We start from the raw sequence: 19,271 nt of genomic DNA on the forward strand, positions 1-19,271 counted from the left end.
CTACTTATTCCCAACATTTAGGAAGATAAGTGTCCTAGTGTCTGCAGCCTCAGCTCAAGAGCCCACAGCCTCTTGCAATATTTTCAAGCCCAGGACTGAGCCACCAGCCAATAAACCCTTAGTAACCTCAATTCAGGTTAATAAGATTAGGGGCTTGCTCCGCACACTCCCCCGCCTCCCCTCGTCTGGGCACCTATAATGCTAGGTCAGCAGGTTTGCAGCTTAGCCAGAGGCCGGGGGGGGTGGGGTGGGGAGGGGGGCACTATGACAATTATGGTCTCTGACCTGCTACTACATTTAAAAAAAAGGCTCCTGATGTCAGTGTGGCAAGCCAGCAGCACCGTTGTTAAGGACTAGGAATGTGGGGGAATAACACGGAGGTTCAGGGGGAGAGCAGATGCTCTCTTGGTGTTCAGAGGACATGAGACTGGCTGGAAGGGAGGAAATATCAGCCCTTAACTCCTGATGGCATTATATCTTGTCCTTCAAATCAGAGGATGCGTATAAGTAAGCAGCAAAGTCAAAGTGTGAGGATGGTGTAGAGTGGATTAAGATATGAGTCAACTCCTAGCTATTTGCCTGACGGGAATGAAAACTCAGGTCCATACAAAAACCTATAACAGGATTGTTTGTCATGGTTCTATTCATAACCACCCAAAACTGCCCAAATGTCTTTTACCTGGTGAGTGGGTATACATCTGCACAATGGAACACGATTCAGCAACTGATTCAGCAACCAAAAGGAACGTGGACGGCTCTCAAATGCATCAGTCTTCTTAGAGAGAAGCCAGACTCAAAACTCTACATATATGACATATTTATATAACATTCTGGAAGAGGCAAGACAAAGGGACAGAAAAAAATTAGTGGTTGTCAAGGGTCAGGATGCGGGGAGAAGGTGCCCACAAAAGGGCATGAAAGAACTTCCTGGGTGATGGAATTATTCTATTCTTGAGTGTGGCTTGTTAAAACAACTGTATGCATTTGTCAAAATGCATAAAACCATCCACTAGAAAGGGTGAATTTTACTATTTGGAAAATAAACGTCAATAAACCTGACTCAAAAAACAAAAGCAGGGAGAAAGCAAGGAAGGAGCATGTCAGAGGGAATTAATGAGTCCTGGAGCTGATGACATTAGGACCAGGGAAGGTAGTAAGCTAGCTAGGAGCAGCATTAATGACCAGGAGACAGAGAAACCTAGTGTTTTTAGTTTGATGCTTTCCTTTTAAGAGGATTTTCAAGAGCACAGCAGAACTTTCATAGGCAATGACTCCCTTGTAAATATAGGATGTAGCTTCCTTCGTACATGTGTCTTTTCTAAGCAGGAAGTGTCTGGGGAGTGTGTTAGAACAGGGACCTGGAGATCACTACGTAAGAATAAGCAAGAAGAGTTTAACCCTTTTTGGAGGAAATGACTTGGAGCTGGGAGAGACTTTGAGTGCCCTGTTTTCCCAGTGATTTGAGGTCCACAGTGGTTCAGAAAGGTCACAAGCTGTCACAGTCAGTGAATATGAAACTTAATCAGCTGAAATGATGATCAAGCTTTCTTCAGGTCAAGATCGTTTGGCCAACAGCCATAACTGACACTAATAATATAAGCATCTTAAATTTCAAGCTAATACAGGTGTCCCACTTTATCTATAGCAAGGTGACATGTGGAACACCTCCACTGCATTTAACTGTGTGAAACAAAACAGGAAGAAAATGTAGGCAGATGCAAAGTAATGTCAACACCTAAAGCATTTATTTGGATATCTTTAAACTTTTTACATATGCTACATTCCAAATTTTACAAGTTGTCCACAGATAATAAAGTTATAGCCAATTTTTTAAACAGATATGATTTTCCCTGATATGGAAAGCATGTTATATAAACATTTCTACAATAAACATAATACATGCGGAACAAATCATAAGACTAAGATGATTCGTTAGTTAGGGAAGACAATTAGATTAATGATACACACACCAGAAGATAAAGGGGCACATGTGTTGCTATCTCATGTAAACTCATCTTCTCTCAGACTCCCTGACATTCTCAGAGAATGGAACCCAGGGACACCCTCTGCTAACAACAGGCTTACATGAAATCAGCTCTGAAAGCTGAAGTATTGTTACGATTTGGTGAACATGTTTATAAATTCAACTACAGGGGGAGAAACCTGGTCTTATCATTCTAAATTTAAGCTTGGTTAACAACTGGAGAAAAGCCAAAAGAAGCTGAACTTAAAAGCTAAAGGAATGAGGATGTGACAAAGGCCAAAACAAACATTAAAATCACGATGCCATCCACAGCCCATACCACCAGATCTTATGAATGGAAGGAAGGCCAGAAAAGGGGGGTGAGCGCTGTATTCTAAAGCAGATTTTCTTCCTCCTGGGTGAGAAGTGCCGTCTCTCAGATGGGTGACTCAGTCCCAGGCAAGAAGGGTCAAGGTCATCCTTTCAGAGGAAGGGGTTCTTCACACACCACCCTGGAGAAGCACTGAGTGTGGCTTCTACATCTCCACTTACTTTAGCCTGAAAGTCTGGATTTCCAACCTTCCTCCTGGGTGTACCGTGGAGTGTGCAAGGCTGAGCAGGATGGAACTTTTAGATGCAGAGTTCAAAGAAAACCGAGTGAAAGGGTTATTTTCATTGGCTAAAAGAAATCCAAGAGCCTCTAATTATTCATTTATCCCTTAGCCTCACCTCAGAGAGGCTCTGTATTTATTCTTCCACCAAATCTGCCATCACTCTCCATGTACCCAAGCTCTCAGCACATGTGCATCACACAAGAGTGGTACATGGCATGTCATGGTTATAAACTATTTTACTAAGCGGCTATCATTCTAGGAAGGCACCTCTTAGTCAGAACAATGATGTTTAAAAATAATAAAAAGCCTGGGCGCACAGGTGTCCCAGAAATGTACTAAGTGAGCCAGCAGGTAAACAGCAATTGATCTATTCCAGGAAATGCTGGAAGGGGTGGGGGTGAAGGAATTTTAAAACACTGAATTCTCATTTTTTTGCTAGTGTTTGATTCTAGATGTATACACTCTTTCAACTTAGTCTTAGAAATAAGAGACTATATCATCTGAAAAATTAGGATACTCTTAAGTTTTCAATAAGCCCTTGAACATGAGTTTATTCCTCAAAGCCAAAAGTCTTGCAAAAAAAAGGGGGGGGGGGCGGGGGAATCCCACCTTGTATAGCCCTGAAAATCACCCAGCACACAAAGACACCACCTTCTCTCCTTCTTCCCACAGGTTCCTCCAGCATGAGAGTCCCCCAACCCCCTCACAGCCGGTAGAGACAAGGGAATGCCACTTTTGAAATCCACTGTTTTGCTTAGAGGTAGGGTCCCATCAGCTGTGGGGACACTGACCCAGGCCCAACGTTGAGAGTCACTGAGAGGGATCAGGAAGTGTGACCCCAAAAGACCAGAGACTTTGTTTCCTGCTGCTGTTGCATCAGCTTCAGGCCTGGAGTTCCCTGTGTTCAGTAATGTGACACGGCTCAGACTACTGGGAACAGTCAAATGCAGTCAGATGCCCACAAAGGGGTTGAGTCCAGCCCAGGAAGAGAAGCTCCTTCCTGGATTCTAAAATTCAAGAAGTTACGTTTGAAGTACACAGCAAACGATGCAAGAAAATCTGCTGACCGAAGATGATTTTCATCAGTCTCTGGAGCCAGAAACTATAAAAATAAAACTGGGAAGAAAAGCTTAAATAAAGAATTTATTTCCAAATTCAGTAGAACCTATTTCCTATTCTCTTTCTTGAAAAGCGAACTGGGTTACAAAAATCCAAATTTATGTATTTGGTAGTGAAGTAATTATAAATGTTGCCAGTCAATGCCAACCAGTGTCTGATTTGCTTCCTGTGCATGTCCAATTTCCTCTGTGATACTGTGCTGGTGCCAGAGCTTCTGAATCTTCTTAAATCGCTCTCTGCACAAATGTAAAGGATTTCCCCGTCTAGAAAGAAGACACATGTCACTCAGGATGCATTCGGTTTATTCATCTATTATACTCCAATCTTTCCTGATTTAGGAAAAGTTACAAGTTATTGGTTTTAGATCCTCTGCAGAATTTCTCTTTGGCAGGCGCCTGTGGCTATTAATGTGTTAGCTCTGACGGTTTGCTAGGAGCAGCTGAAGGGGAGTAAGTGCTGAAAAGAAGAGGAAAATGAACACAAGCTACACCTACTCAGACTGGGGTGAGGAATTGGGGGTGGGGTTGAGCAGGAGGGTTTACGCTGAGAGGCTAAAACTATGCATTTATTATCCATTTTGTTGGTAAAACGTATAACAGGGAGGGGCAGGGAAGAGGATGGAAAAATTGCTGGGGTGAAAATGTTCTTCTAAGTACTGTCTTTCAGCTACAAAGTCTAAGCAAAGCAGTCAAATGTGAATAACTTCGGGGTCTAATTTAACCAAAGCACAGGCACTGGTGAGCTCACGCCTGGGGCCTTGGCTCCTGACTCAGAGTGCCAGTCCTCTCACTCTCCGTCCAGAGCTCTTCCTCCTAAGAGCCCACATTTCTCAGAGCAATGGTAAGAACCATCAACAGGTGGCACAAGCCCGTATCCTTGCAGTCAAGTGCCTGAGGAACCCATCTACTTATCTTGCCTTGGTTTCCAGGCCTTCAACTTCTGCTCCCCAAGGCTGGGAAGTTACATCTAGGTTAAGACTTTTACCCCATTTGGGCAAAAAGAAATGGTCTGAAAGTTCTTTAACAGTGCTTGAAGGAACTGCTGTTAGCATTTTGCTTGTGATGTAACAGAAGCTACCAAAGTAGAAGTGATTAAGCCTCAAATACTGTTGTATTGCTCTATATGTTCTAAATCTTTGTTCTCTCAGATTCTTATGTAGTAAGATAAGCACAACTCTTATCAATCAAGATTTGCTCTTTTATATCACTCGAAGAGGACCGGGTCTCCCATACAAAGCCGCACAATTTACAAAGAGCTATCCCTGCAGTGCTCTGATGCTGTGGATGCCGCAGGACAATTCAAACAGCTCTCTGGAGTAAGAAATGGAAAAAGGTTGCACTCTGTCCCATTTTTTCCACAAAGCTGCACAAGTTACAAAGAGCTATCCCTGCAGTGCTCTGATGCTGTGGATGCCACAGGACAATTCAAACAGCTCTCTGGAGTAAGAAATGGAAAAAAGTTGCACTCTGTCCCATTTTTTCCCCTTATGTATCTTGATGGCCTTCGTGACACTCTGAGGGCTGGGAATGGGAATGTCAAACCAGCCAGCCAGGGTAGCCTCCTTGGAAGTGTCCACAGACAACAGCCACTTGTGCTAACCCTCCAGGCAGTTAGCAGGAAGGCTTCAGGACCACAAGGTTCATTGTGTTCACCCCATGCTGAAGGCTCTGGTGGCCCAGAGCCAGTCAACCTAGTTCCCCAGGATGGGCCTTACCTGAGCCCCTGGTCAGTCTCCCCATAGTCATCAAGGTAAGGAGGAGAATAAAAACAGCCTTTGGTTTTGCCAGCTAAAAATAGCACTTGACATTCCCGTACTCTGTAGAGAGACCATTTATACATTAGTAACCAAAGTTTGGATTCAGTTCCAAATGGACTGAAGTCTTATAAAAGTAAACAAAACCATTGGGAATATGGGGTTAACAGACACAAACTATTATACATAAAACAGATAAGCAACAAGGATTTACTGTATAGCACAGGGAATTATACCTAATAACTTGTAATAACCTATAATGGAATATAACCTCCAAAAAACAAAACAAAAAAACACTGGATCATTATGATGTACACCTGAAACTAGTGCAATATTATAAATCAACTATATATCAATAAATAAATATAAACAAACAAAACCACTGTTGGAAGAGAAGAAATGGCGTTTATAGCAGAGACACTTGAAAAACTATCAACACCCCTGCCTAAGTTTAAAAATAACTAAAAGGATTGTATTGTAACCAACATAAGGAGGGAGAGGGACATTTAGGATTAGGATTCGACAGCTCATATAATACTGGCATTTAAAAAATTAAGTGTGAGAAAGTTAACTACTTCTAAACATAAGGTAGTTATTTATGTATCAACCACTATTATGAGGAAATTATTCATTTAAAAAATTGTACACAGGGCTTTCCTGGTGGCACAGTGGTTAAGAATCTGCCTGCCAATGCAGGGGACACGGTTCGATCCCTGGTCTAGGAAGGTCCCATGTGCTGTGGAGCAACTAAGGCCATGCACCACAACTACTGAGCCTGCGCTCTAGAGCTCGCGAGCCACAACTACTGAGCCTGTGCTCCACAACAAGAGAAGCCACTGCAATGCGAAGCCCGTGCACTGCAATGAAGAGTAGCCTCCACTCGCTGCAAATAGAGAAAGCTCACATGCCGCAACTAGAGAAAGACTGTGCAGCAATGAAGACCCAATGCAGCTAAAAATTAAAAAAAAAAAAGGCACACAAATATTACGAACTAGGTTGACCTGAAACACAAGGCAACACTCCACACGACTAAAAGAATTCTGAAATGTGCCACACAAGGTAAAAGGCTACTTTTACATTTCTCTTAAGGGTTTTTAAAAAAATGTGTCTCCTGATCCCTTTGAGAGGTTTGCTTAACTTTTTCTGGTGTTAACAATTCAGCTCATCTCAATATCTATTGAGAACCTATCATATACAAGAAATTGTCAGGCACTGGGGGGTACTAAGGTGACTAAGATGTGGATATAATCTATGCCCCAGAGGAGCTCAAACTCATGTCACTTCTCGCCTTCAGACCCTGTGATGGCTTCCATCTCACTCAGAGACCTCGCTAGGACACACCAGGCCCATGACTCTCCCCCTTGTGCTCACTACTGCAGTAGCAGCAGCCTCCTTGTTGTTTCTTTTCTTTTTTTCTTTTTCTTTATTTTTTGGCCATGCCATGCGGCTTGTGGGATCTTAGTTCCCCGACCAGGGATTTAACCTGCACCCTCAGCAGTGAAAGCACGGAGTCCTAACCACTGGACTGCCAGGGAATTCCTTTTTTTTTTTAAATAAATTTTATTGAGGGATAATTTTTTTTTAAAAACCTATCCATTTTTACAGGACAATTAGATGAATTTTGTCCTTGCTCTTTCTTGAACACGGCAGGCACACTCTCCAGCAATTCTGTACTTGCTGCTCCCTGCCTAGAATGTTCTCCCCACTTCTTTAGGTCTTTATTCAAGTTACCTTCCCAGGGAACCTTCCCTGGTTCCCTATCTAAAATTCAACTCTCCAGCTGCCATTTCATATTCCCCTCCCTAGTTTATTTTTTCTCTTCTGCGTGGATTGCTTTCTAAATTCTTATTTTATTTTCTATCTCCCTCACTAGAAACTGAGCTCCATGAAGGCAGAGATTTTCGTATGCTTTGTTGACTACTGCATTCTCAATATCCATTACACAGTCACTGATAAGTATTTGCTGCACGTTGTCGGATGTACACAACTACATACATCAGCCTGGGATATGTATGAATCCAACCATGAGGATACAACAAAAGAAGAAATTCTGACTGTGCCTGGGTAGAAAACCAAACACAGCTAGAAGTTTCACATTACAATGAGGCACAAAGAAAGAACAGAATTGTCATGGGGATGGAAATGATAATGAAAAAACAGCACAGAGTTAGCATGAGCCAAATATGAGATGTGTGGAGACAAGGCTCCCCATTTTCCTCAAATGAATAAAAGAGTGGCCTCAAATCTTTGCAATGTAGTAGTTTCTTGTTCCACCCCTCAACAGATGTCTACTGTGGCAGGTCCAAAGCTAGAAAGCTCCTTCCAGGGCCTTACCTCAGGAAGATGCCCACCCCAGAACCACAGGAGTAGGTGTGGGCGGTGCAAGCTCCCACGTCTTCCCCTTCCAACTCCGTCTGACAGCAGTAGCTCTGGGAGCACAGCAGAGTTCCACATACAAGGCACAGAGTTGGGGCTCTGCTCTTGTCACCACCTGATTTGGGGCACCTCCATGAAATAAAAAAGCACAAGTCAAGGCTCTAAAAGACTGGCTAAAGAGCTGAGGGTGGTAAAACTGCCCTGGAAAAAAATTCTGCAATATCAAGTAGAGCTGAAGATGCATACAGACTATGGACCAGGCAAATTTATTGCTAGAATAGGTAACATCTCACATACCATGTACTGAAACAATCAACAAGTGGAGAAAAGAGAAATAAAATTATCAATAGGAGGAAAAAAATATGTAAATTAAAAAAAATTACTGCTACTGTCATATAATGAAGTACTACACAATAGTGAAAACTGATGGATTAAAAATTATATGTGTCAAATGTATAAATAAATCTTACAAACAATGCTGAGTGAAAAAAGCTATAGGATAATGTACAATGCTATTCTAAAGCTTAAAATAATAATATATGCAAAATAATAATAACTGCTTAGGAATATAACCATTTGTAGTTAATGTGTTATTTAAAGTGCAAATTGTTTAGATAACATCTAATGAATCAAACTTGTCCCTCATCACCCCCTTTCTCATACCTTATTCTGAAACATGGAATCATGCTTTTTATAAGTTTGGTAGTACAAGTTAGGTGGTACTACTGATGTTATGATTTCCCTACCCAAACAAAAGAAAACAATGACAAAATCCTTCAAGTTCTGTGTAGAGAATTGAGTGTTTCCAGTGGTAGGAAGTGCTCAATAAGCTAATATAAAAACTTACGAGAAATTAGATGCTTGATTAATGAGGCTGCTGTAATCCTCTGGAAGGTCTATTAATCTGTTAGATTCTCTTGGATAGCTAAAACAAAACAAAACAAAAACCACATAAAAAGCCCAGTTAATACGAGGACATATTGTAACAATGACAGGGAAACTCTTAACTTAGTCAAAATAAAGGAAGCCTGAATCTGAGTGACTGGGCACTACCCACAGCAGCAAAAAGCCACAGTAAGAACTTTAAAATGCACGCTTAAATAACGTAGGGCCTTAGGGCTCACATTTTTACTTGAAGAACTCAGGATGAATTATCAGGACAATGGGCTGTCCTGTACACTTATATCCTGCTTCCTTCCTACTTCTTGCCTCCAACCAAGTCTTTGACAATCTTCAGCTTACCTTATAGCGTCTCTTTCACCTTCCAGGTATCTCTTAACTTCAATGTTATGACACCAACTTTAATGTAAATGGAGAAAAAAAAATTTTTTACTTTTGAAGGGCTAGAACTAAAAAATTTTCTTCTCTAAATCCAGTAAGAGAGAAACAGTTTTCTTGGCTTATTATATTTATCTCTTCATAAGAAGCTTAGAGGAATACCACATACTTTGCCTACCATATTTTAAAATCAGAAGAATATGACCTTTGATTTTCTGAAAGCAACAATGCTTAACATATTAAAATTTGCTATTACCCCCACTAATTGGACACTCTGAAAAACCAGTCTGGGGAATTCCCTGGTGGTCCAATGGTTAGGACTCTGCGCTCTCACTGCCAAGGGCACAGGTTCAATCCCTGGTCACGGGACTAAGATCCCGCAAGCCATGCAGTGTGGCCAAAAAAACCAAACCAAAACCCAAACCAAAACAGTCTGAATCAATGAGAAGCTCTTATAATCTAGAGCTAGAACACTCATATAAAATAAAAAATTTTTAATTGTGGTAAAATACACAGAACATAAAATTTACTATTTTAACCATTTTTAAGTGTACAGTTCTTTGGCATTAAGTATATTGACGTTGTTGGGCAATCATCACCACCTCTGTCTCCAGAACTTTTTCAGCTTTCTCAAATGAAATTCTGTGCTTGTTAAACACTAACCCATTCCTCCCCCTACCCCCAGCCCCTGGCAACCACCATTCTATTTTCTGTCTCTATGAATTTCACTATTCTAGGTACCTCATATAAATAGAAACGTAATGTTTGTTCTTTTGTGACTGGCTTATTTCACTTAGGCTGCCTTCAAGTTTCATCCACATTGTAGCATGTGTCAGAATTTCCTACCTTTTTAAGGCTGAATAATACTCCACTGAATGTATATAACACATTTTGTTTATCCATTCATTAGTTTATGGACATTTGGGTTGTTTCCACCTCTTGGCTATTGTGAATAACGCTGCTATGAACATGCGTGTACAAAATTCTATGAGTTCCTCCTTTCAATTCTTTTGCAATACACACCTAGAAGTGAAACTACTGGATCGTAGAGTAATTCCGTTTAACTTTTTGAGGAATCACCATACTGTTTTCCACAGCAGCTGTACCATTTTCTATTCCTACCGACAGTGTACATGGATTCCAGTTTCTTGACATCCTCACCAACATGTGTTATTAATGTCTGCCTTTTTCATTACAGCAGTTCTAATGGGTATGAAGTGGTATCTCATTGTGATTTTTATTTGCATTTCCTTGATGACTAGTGATGTTTAGTATTTTTTCATGTGCTTTGCTTATTGACTATTTGTATATCTTCTTTGGAGAAGTCCTTTGCTCATTTTATAATGGGTTGCTTGCTTTTTTGTTGCTGAGATGTAGGAAATCTAGATGTATATATTCTGGCTATTACTCCCTTATCAGATATATGATTTGCAAACATTTTCTCCCATTCTGTGGGTAAATCAGCCAAATTTTATTCTTAACTTAGTCACTAACTTGACATGATTAACGGGTCAATTTCTCTAGACTTCAGTTTTCTCAAATATAAACTGAGGATAGGGTGTCCCTGGTGGTGCAGTGGTTAAGAATCCACCTGACAATGCAGGTGACACAGGTTCAAGCCCTGGTCCGGGAAGACCCCACATGCCATGGAGCAGCTAAGCCCGTGTACCACAACTACTAAGCCTGCACTCTAGAGCCCATGAGCCACAACTACTGAAGCCACAACTACTGAAGCCTGCACGCCTAGAGCCTGTGCTCTGCAACGAGAGAAGCCATCACAATGAGAAGCCCGTGCACTGCAATGAAGAGTAGCCACCGCTCACTGCATCTAGAGACAGCCCGCACGCAGCAATGAAGACCCAAAGCAGCAATCAATCAAGCAATAAAATAAAATAAAAAAATAAAGTGAGGATATTAGACTAGATAACCCTTAAGGTTTCTTTCAGTTTCAAAAATCTACAGAACATAGTATTTAACAAGTAAGTTAATATGAGGAAATAAACATTTCCACCACTACTCTCCTTCCAGGCAAATATGCTTATGCTATTCAGTAGGCCTGGCAAAAATCTTACCATAAAGGTAAATCCTTAACTAAGAAGCCTAATAATTATACTTTGAATCACATGGATTGAATTCTGCCAGGCTATCTGAGAATTTTGTAAAATATGTGATAAACTGAAGTTTGTTTCCATATATATATATTCCAATATAAAGAAGAAAAGTGTATAATCGTTACCTTTCAATCAGTAACTTCATTATCTCCTTATTTTCTTGAAAAAGGCAAATGAAGTTGTTTGGCAGGGAAAGATAGTTACATAAATGTTCAAAATGGCTTGTTCCAGAAGCTGCAAATAGAGAAGAAAACAGTTTTGCATATAACAACTAAGAGTAGATCCTATAGGAGAGTAAGCAACAGCAGAGCTTAAAACAAAAAAGGCACGAGATGAAATAGTTCAATTTTGCTAGGTACATAACCTGTAGGAAGTAAATAAGATGGCACATGGAAGGGATCCACAGAAAATGACATAACTGAAAGTGGAGTCAGGCGACTCCTTTACCAAACTGGTCACAATTTCTTGATGTTTCAGTTTTACCATCTGCAAAATGGGGTACCTGTGTGATATACTTCATGGGGTTGTGAACATTAAATGACAAAAATAACATGGGTAGCTCTGGAAAAGTATAAGGCAGTACAGAGACGTAGGATGATTTTATCACCGAGAGATGGATTTAAACACTAACTTAATCATCACTGAAAATGATTAGGAAGGGTAAATTATTTTCTCAATGGTGCCTGGACAACTAGCTAAATGGAGATGCTATTCAACAAACTTTTAGAAAGCAGCATAACATGCAGGCACCCCATGACTTGTGCCAGGCACTATGAGGTACAGTAAACTTTAAGTCTACCTTTAATTCCTACATTAAAATCAGATTTATGTGTAATTATGGCTATTTTGAACTTCAAGGCCTCATGTTTCAGATTAAAAAATACCTGAGGGGGGCAGACAGGAGAAGCAAGAAGAACTACAATCCTACAGCCTGCAGAACGAAAACCACAATCACAAAGTTAGACAAAATGAAAAGGCAGAGGATTATGTCACAGATGAAGGAACAAGATAAAAACCCCAGAAGAACAACTAAATGAAGTGGAGACAGGCAACCTTCCAGAAAAAGAATTCAGAATAATGATAGCGAAGTGACCCAAGATCTCGGAAAAAGAATGGAGGCAAAGATTGAGAAGATGTAAGAAATGTTTAACAAAGACCTAGAAGAACTAAAGAACAAACAGAGATGAACAATACAATAATTAAAATGAAAAATACACTAGAAGGAATCAATAGCAGAATAACTGAGGCAGTAGACCGGATAAGTGACCTGGAAGACAGAATGGTGGAAATCACTACCGCAGAACAGAATAAAGAAAAAAGAATGAAAAGAAATGAAGACAGCCTAAGAGACCTCTGGGACAACATTAAATGCACCAACATTTGCATTATAGGGGTCCCAGAAGGAGAAGAGAAAGGACCCAAGAAAATATTTGAAGACATAATAGCTGAAAACTTCCCTAACATAGGAAAGAAAACAGTCAACGAAGTCCAGGAAGTGCACAGAGTCCCAGGCAGGATAAACCCAAGGAGGAGCACACCGAGACACACAGTAATCAAATCGACAAAACTTAAAGACAAAGAAAAAAATCAACAAGGGAAATATGACAAATAACATACAAGGGAACTCCCATAAGGTTATCAGCTGATTTCTCAGCAGAAACTCTGCAAGCCAGAGGGAGTGGCACAATATATTTAAAGTGATGTAAGGGAAGAAACTACAACCAAGAATACTTTACCCAGCAAGGATGTCATTCAGATTTGACAAAGAAATCAAAAGCTTTACAGACAAGCAAAAGCTAAGAGAATTCAGCACTACCAGTCCAGCTTTGCAACAAATGCTAAAGGAACTCCTCCTCTAAGTGGGAAAGGGACTAGCAACTTAAAAAATAAAAAACCTTGTACATACATAGACTGCTGTATCAAAACTGCATGGGAGGGCTTCCCTGGTGGTGCAGTGGTTAAGAATCTGCTTGCCAATGCAGAGGACATGGGTTCGAACCCTGATCCAGGAAGATGCCACATGCTGTGGAGCAACTAAGCCTGTATGCCACAACTACTGAGCCTGTGTTCTAGAGCCTGCGAGCCACAACTACTGAGCCCACGTGCCACAACTACCAAAGCCTGCACGCCTAGAGCCCATGCTCTGCAACAAGAGAAGCCACCACAATGAGAAGCCTGCACACTGCAATGAAGAGTAGCCCCCACTTGCTGCAACTAGAGAAAGACTGCATGCAGCAACGAAGACCCAATGCAACTGAAAATAAATAAGTAAAACAACAACAACAACAACAAAAAGACTGCATGGGAACAGCAAAACCAAAACCTACGATAGATACACATACAAAAAAGAAAAAGCAACCCAAACACAACACTAAAGATGGTCATCAAAACACAAGAGAAGAGAGCAAAAGAAGAAGGGAAGAAAAAAGACCTACAAAAACAAACCCAAAACAATTAAGAAAATGGCAACAGGAATACACATATTGATAATTACCTTACATGTAAATGGATTAAATGCACCAATCAAAAGACATAGACTGGCTGAGTGGATACAAAAACAAGACCCATATACATGCTGTCTACAGGAGACCCACCTCAGACCTAGGGACCTATGCAGACTGAAAGTGAGATGGAAGAAGGTATTCCACGCAAATGGAAATCACAAGAAAGCTGGAGTAGCAATACTCATATCAGACAAAATAAACTTTAAAATAAAGACTGTTATAAGAGACAAAGAAGGACACTACACAATGATCAAGGGATCAATCAAAGAAGAAGATATAACAACTGTAAATATATATGCACCCAACACAGGAGCACCTCAATATACAAGGCAAATACTAACAGCCATAAAGGTAGAGATCGACAATAACACAATAATACTGGGAGACTTTAACACCTCATTGTCATCAATGGACAGAACATCCAGACAGAAAATCAGTAAAGAAGCACAGGCCTTAAATGACACATTAGACCAGATGGACTTAACTGATATTTATAGAGCATTTCATCCAAAAGCAGCAGAATACACTTTCTTCTCAAGTGCACACAGAACATTCTCCAGGATTGACCACATGCTAGGCCACAAGGCGAGCCTCGGTAAATTTAAGAAAACTGAAATCATATCAAGCATCTTCCGATAACAGTGTTATGAGATTAAAAATAAACTATAAGAAAAAAACTACAAAAAACACACACATGGAGGCTAAACAATATGCTACTGAACCAATGGATCACTGAAGAAATAAAAGGGGAAATCAAAAAATACCTAGAGACAAATGAAAGCACAGCAATCCAAAATCTATGGGATGCAGCAAAAGCAGTTGTAAGAGGGAAGTTTATAGCTATACAATCTTATCTCAGGAAATAAGAAAAATCTCACATAAACAACCCAATCTTACACCTAAAGCAACTAGAGAAAGAAGAACAAACAAAACCCAAAGTTAGTAGAAGGAAAGAAGTCATAAATATCAGAGCAGAAATAAATGAAATAGAGACAGAGGAAGTAAGAGCAAAGATCAATGAAACTAAAAGCTGGTTCTCTGAAAAGATAAACAAAACTGATAAACCTTTAGCCAGACTCATCAAGAAAAAAAGGGAGAGGACTCAAATCAATAAAATTCGAAATGAAAAAGGAGAGGTTATAACAGACACCACAGAAATACAAAGGATCATAAGACACTACACATGGCTATATGCCAATAAAATGGACAACCTGGAAGAAATGGACAAATTCTTAGAAAGGTACAGTCTCCCAAGACTGAACCAGGAAGAAATAGAAAATATGAGCAGACCAATCATAAGCACTGAAATTGAAGCTGTGATTAAAAATCTTCTGACAAACAAAAGTCCAGGACCTGATGACTTCACAGGCGAATTTTATCAAACATTTAGAGAAGAGCTAACACCTATCCTTCTGAAACTGTTCCAAAAAATTGCAGAGGAAGGAAAACTCCCAAACTCATTCTATGAGGCCACCATCACCATGATACCAAAACCAGACAAAGATACCACAAAAAAAAAGAAAATTACATGCTGGAACTTCCCTGGTGGCGCAGTGGTTAAGACTCCGTGCTCCCAACGCAGAGGGCCTGGGTTTGATCCCTGGTCAGGGAACTAGATCCCACATGCATGTTGCAACTGAGAGTTTGCATGCCACAACTAAAAAGCCCGTATGCTGCAACTAAGGAGCCCACCTGCTGCAACTAAGACCTGGCACAACCAAATAAATATTAAAAAAAAAAAAGAAAGAGGCCAATATCACCGATGAACATAGACACAAAAAGCCTCAACAAAATACTAGCAATCCGAATCCAACAATACATTAAAAGGATCATACACCATAATCAAGTGGGATTTATCCCAGGGATACAAGGATTTTTCAGTATCTGAAAATCAATCAGTGTGATATACTACATCAACAAATTGAAGAATAAAAACCATATGATCATCTCAAAAGATGCAGAAAAAGCTTTTGACAACATTCAGCACCCATTTATGATAAAAGCTCCCCAGAAAGTGGGCACAGAGGAAACATACCTCAACATAATAAAGGCCATATACAACAAACCTATAGCTAACATCATACTCAATGGTGAAAAGCTGAAAGCATTTCCTCTAAGATTAGGAACAAGACAAGGATGTCCACTCTCACCACTTTTATTCAACATAATTTTGGAAGTCCTACCTATGGCAATTAGAGAAGAAAAAGAAATAAAAGGAATCCAAATTGGAAAAGAAGAAGTAAAACCGTAACTGTTTGCAGATGACATGATACTATATACATAGAAAATCCTAAAGATGCTACCAGAAAACTACTAGAGTTCATCAATGAATTTGGTAAAGTTGCAGGTTACAAAATTAATACACAGAAATCTGTTGCATTTCTATAAACTATGAAAGATCAGAAAGAAAATTCAAGAAACAATCCCATTTACCACTGCATCAAAAAGAATGAAATACCTAGGAATAAACTTACCTAAGGAGACAAAAGATCTGTACTCAAAAACTATAAGACACTGATGAAAGAAATCAAAGACGACACAAACAGATGGAAAGATATACCATGTTAGTGGACTGGAAGAATCAATATTTGTCAAAATGACTATACTACCCAAGGCAATCTACGGATTCAATGGAATCCCTATAAAATTACCAATGGCATTTTTCACAGAATTAGAACAAAAAATCTTAAAATTTGTATGGAGACACAAAAGTCCCTGAATAGCCAAAGCAATCTTGAGAAAGAAAAACGGAGCTGGAGGAATCAGGCTCCCTGACTTCAGACTATACTACCTATAGTCATCAAAACAGTATGGTACTGGCACAAAAATAGATATATAGATCAATGTAACAGGATAGAAAGCCCAGAAATAAACCCACACACCTATGGTCAATTAATCTACGACAAAGGAGGCAAGACTACACAACGGTGGAAAGACCGTCTAGTCTCTTCAACAAATGGTGCTGGAAAAACTGGTCAGCTACATGTAAAAAAATGAAATTAGATGGTTCTTTAACACCATACACAAAAATAAGCTCAAAATGGATTAAAGACCTAAATGTGAGAACAGACACTATAAAACCCTGAGAGGAAAACATGGGCTGAACACTCTCTGACATAAATTGCAGCAATATCCTTTTCTATCTGTCTTCCATAATAATGGAAATAAAAACAAAAATAAACAAATGGGACCTAATTAAACTCAAAAGCTTTTGCACAGCAAAGGAAACCATAAACAAAACGAAAAGACAACCCGCAGATTGGGAGAAAATATTTGCAAATGATGTGACCGACAAGGGATTAGTCTCCAAAATTTACAAACACCTCATGAGGCTTAATATCATCAAAAGGAACAACCCAATCAAAAAATGGGCAGAAGACCTATATAGACATTTCTCCAAAGAAGACAGATGAGAAGATGTTCAACATCGCTAATTATCAGAGAAATGCAAATCAAAAGTACAATGAGATATCACCTCACACCAGTCAAAATGGCTATCATCAAAAAAATCCACAAACAATAAATGCTGGAGAGAGTGTGGAGAAAAGGGAACCCTCCTACACTGTTGGTGGGAATGTAAATTGGTACAGCCACTATGGAGAACAGTATGGAGGCTCCTTAAAAAACTAAAAATAGAGCTACCATTTGATCCTGCAATCCCACTCCTGGGCATATATCCAGAGAAAAACATGGTCCGAAAGGATACACGCATGCCAATGTTCATTGCAGCACTGTTTACGATAGCCAAGACATGGAAGCAACCTAAATGTCCATCGACAGAGGAATGGATAAAGCGAATGTGGTACATATATACAATGGAATATTGCTCAGCCATTAAAAAGAATGAAATAATGACATTTGTAGCCACATGGATGGACCTAGAGATTGCCATACTGAGCAAAGTCAGTCAGAGAAAGAGAAATATCATATGATATCTCTTATATGTGGAATCTAAAAAGAAATGACACAAAGGAACTTATTTACAAAACAGAAACAGGCTCATAGACTTAGAGAACAAACTTACGGTTACTGGGAGGAAGGGTGGAGGGAAGGGATAGTCAGGGAGTTTGGGATCAACATGTACACACTGCCATAATTAAAATGGATAACCAACAAGGACCTACTGCATAGCACAGGGAACCCTGCTCTATGTTATGTGGCAGCCTAGATGGGAAGGGAGTTTGGATACACGTATATGTATGGCTGAGTTGCTTTGTTGTGCACCTGAAACTATCACAACATTGTTAATCGGCTATATTCCAATATAAAATCAAAAGTTAAAAAAAAAAAAAGCAACAAAAAACCACACCTGAATTTGTCACTTTTCACTTTTTAAAATCTGAAGAACCCAGTCTATGAATAATATACAATTGAACAATTTTAACATCTGAAAGCAAAACAAGTACATTTTTGTACATGTACAAAATCAGTACATTTACTGACATCCAAATAAAATCAGATATTTACATAAATATGCACCTAATTATATAATCGGTACATCACCATAGTCAATTAGCTGTGGCCTAAATTGTTAATAAGTTTTCATTTTTGCAATGCACTTTAATTCTTAACTTGCTAGAGTGAAAGACTACATACATTTCCTACATTTTGAAAGAAATTAGAAATTACCTTGAATTTCAGGTGGGGAAGGAACTCCATTTAAGTAATGGAAAAACAAAGCAGAACACCTCAGGAAAGGCATGATTCCAGCTCTGACATTCCTCAACAGATGCCAACCAGAGTGCATTTCTTTCAAGGCACTGTGAAAGAGAAAAATGATAACTGGGAAATGTAATTAAAAAATGGTCATTCTAGTTATAGCACAGTGTGAAAACAGACAACTACTATTTGGAATTGATAGCACATTGGCTTAAAAGGTATGGGTAGCCCTAACTATTACAGGACATCAGGTATAATTGGTGATATACCCTTTAATGCTGTTATTAAAATTTGTAAAAGTTATACAGCTATATAAAGAGAAAATTTGGAAAATAAAAAAACTATCCACTATTCTATAACCTTATATCAGCAAGTATTACTTTGGAAAACTATTTTCATACTAATGTGTCTTACACAGTTGTACTTGTAACATATAAAATTTAAAATTAACATGATTTTCAGATCATAAACCATAATTTTATTGGAATTTTAAGATTCTGGATAACATAAATCATAACCTACACTAAATTACTTCCCTGTAAGCAAACTCTTAGATTGCTTCAAATTCTTTGCTAATATAAATAATATCAGTGTACATCTTTATGTCTGTAGGTTTTTCTATATGTTGGATTATTTTGCTAGTGTGGATTCTCAGAAATGGGATAATTTAGTCAAAGAACAAACAGTATGGTTCTTGACATATACTGTTGGAAAGCCAAGTGAAGGGACTTATCTGGTGGCACAGTGGTTAAGAATCTGCCTGCCAATGCAGGGGACACGGGTTTGAGCCCTGGTCTGGGAAGATCCCACATGCCGCAGAGCAACTAAGCCCATGTGCCACAGCTACTGAGCCAGCGTTCTAGAGCCTGTGAGCCACAACTACTGAGCTGGCAC

The 19,271-nt window shown here is 39.4% G+C and overlaps 1 protein-coding gene across 7 annotated transcripts in view; it reads right to left on the reverse strand.

Moving 5' to 3' along the window:
• Window positions 1-1,723: 1,723 nt before the first annotated feature.
• UBR2 (ubiquitin protein ligase E3 component n-recognin 2) overlaps window positions 1,724-19,271 on the reverse strand; it is a 115,628-nt gene continuing 98,080 nt past the window's right edge. For 6 of the 7 annotated variants that reach the window (XM_019949785.3, XM_073810711.1, XM_073810709.1 and 3 more), the window contains 7 exons: window positions 18,348-18,478; window positions 11,340-11,448; window positions 9,068-9,124; window positions 8,673-8,750; window positions 7,784-7,954; window positions 5,411-5,512; window positions 1,724-3,959 (listed from right to left, as the gene is read on the reverse strand). In XM_019949785.3, coding sequence (XP_019805344.2) covers window positions 3,818-3,959; window positions 5,411-5,512; window positions 7,784-7,954; window positions 8,673-8,750; window positions 9,068-9,124; window positions 11,340-11,448; window positions 18,348-18,478 — 790 coding nt within the window. In that variant the 3' untranslated portion in view covers window positions 1,724-3,817. The remainder of the gene's footprint in view (window positions 3,960-5,410; window positions 5,513-7,783; window positions 7,955-8,672; window positions 8,751-9,067; window positions 9,125-11,339; window positions 11,449-18,347; window positions 18,479-19,271) is intronic. The other variant, XM_073810712.1, reaches the window with a different exon arrangement.

Source organism: Tursiops truncatus, chromosome 10 (assembly GCF_011762595.2).
Source record: "Tursiops truncatus isolate mTurTru1 chromosome 10, mTurTru1.mat.Y, whole genome shotgun sequence".
NCBI classification, from domain to species: domain Eukaryota; kingdom Metazoa; phylum Chordata; class Mammalia; order Artiodactyla; family Delphinidae; genus Tursiops; species Tursiops truncatus.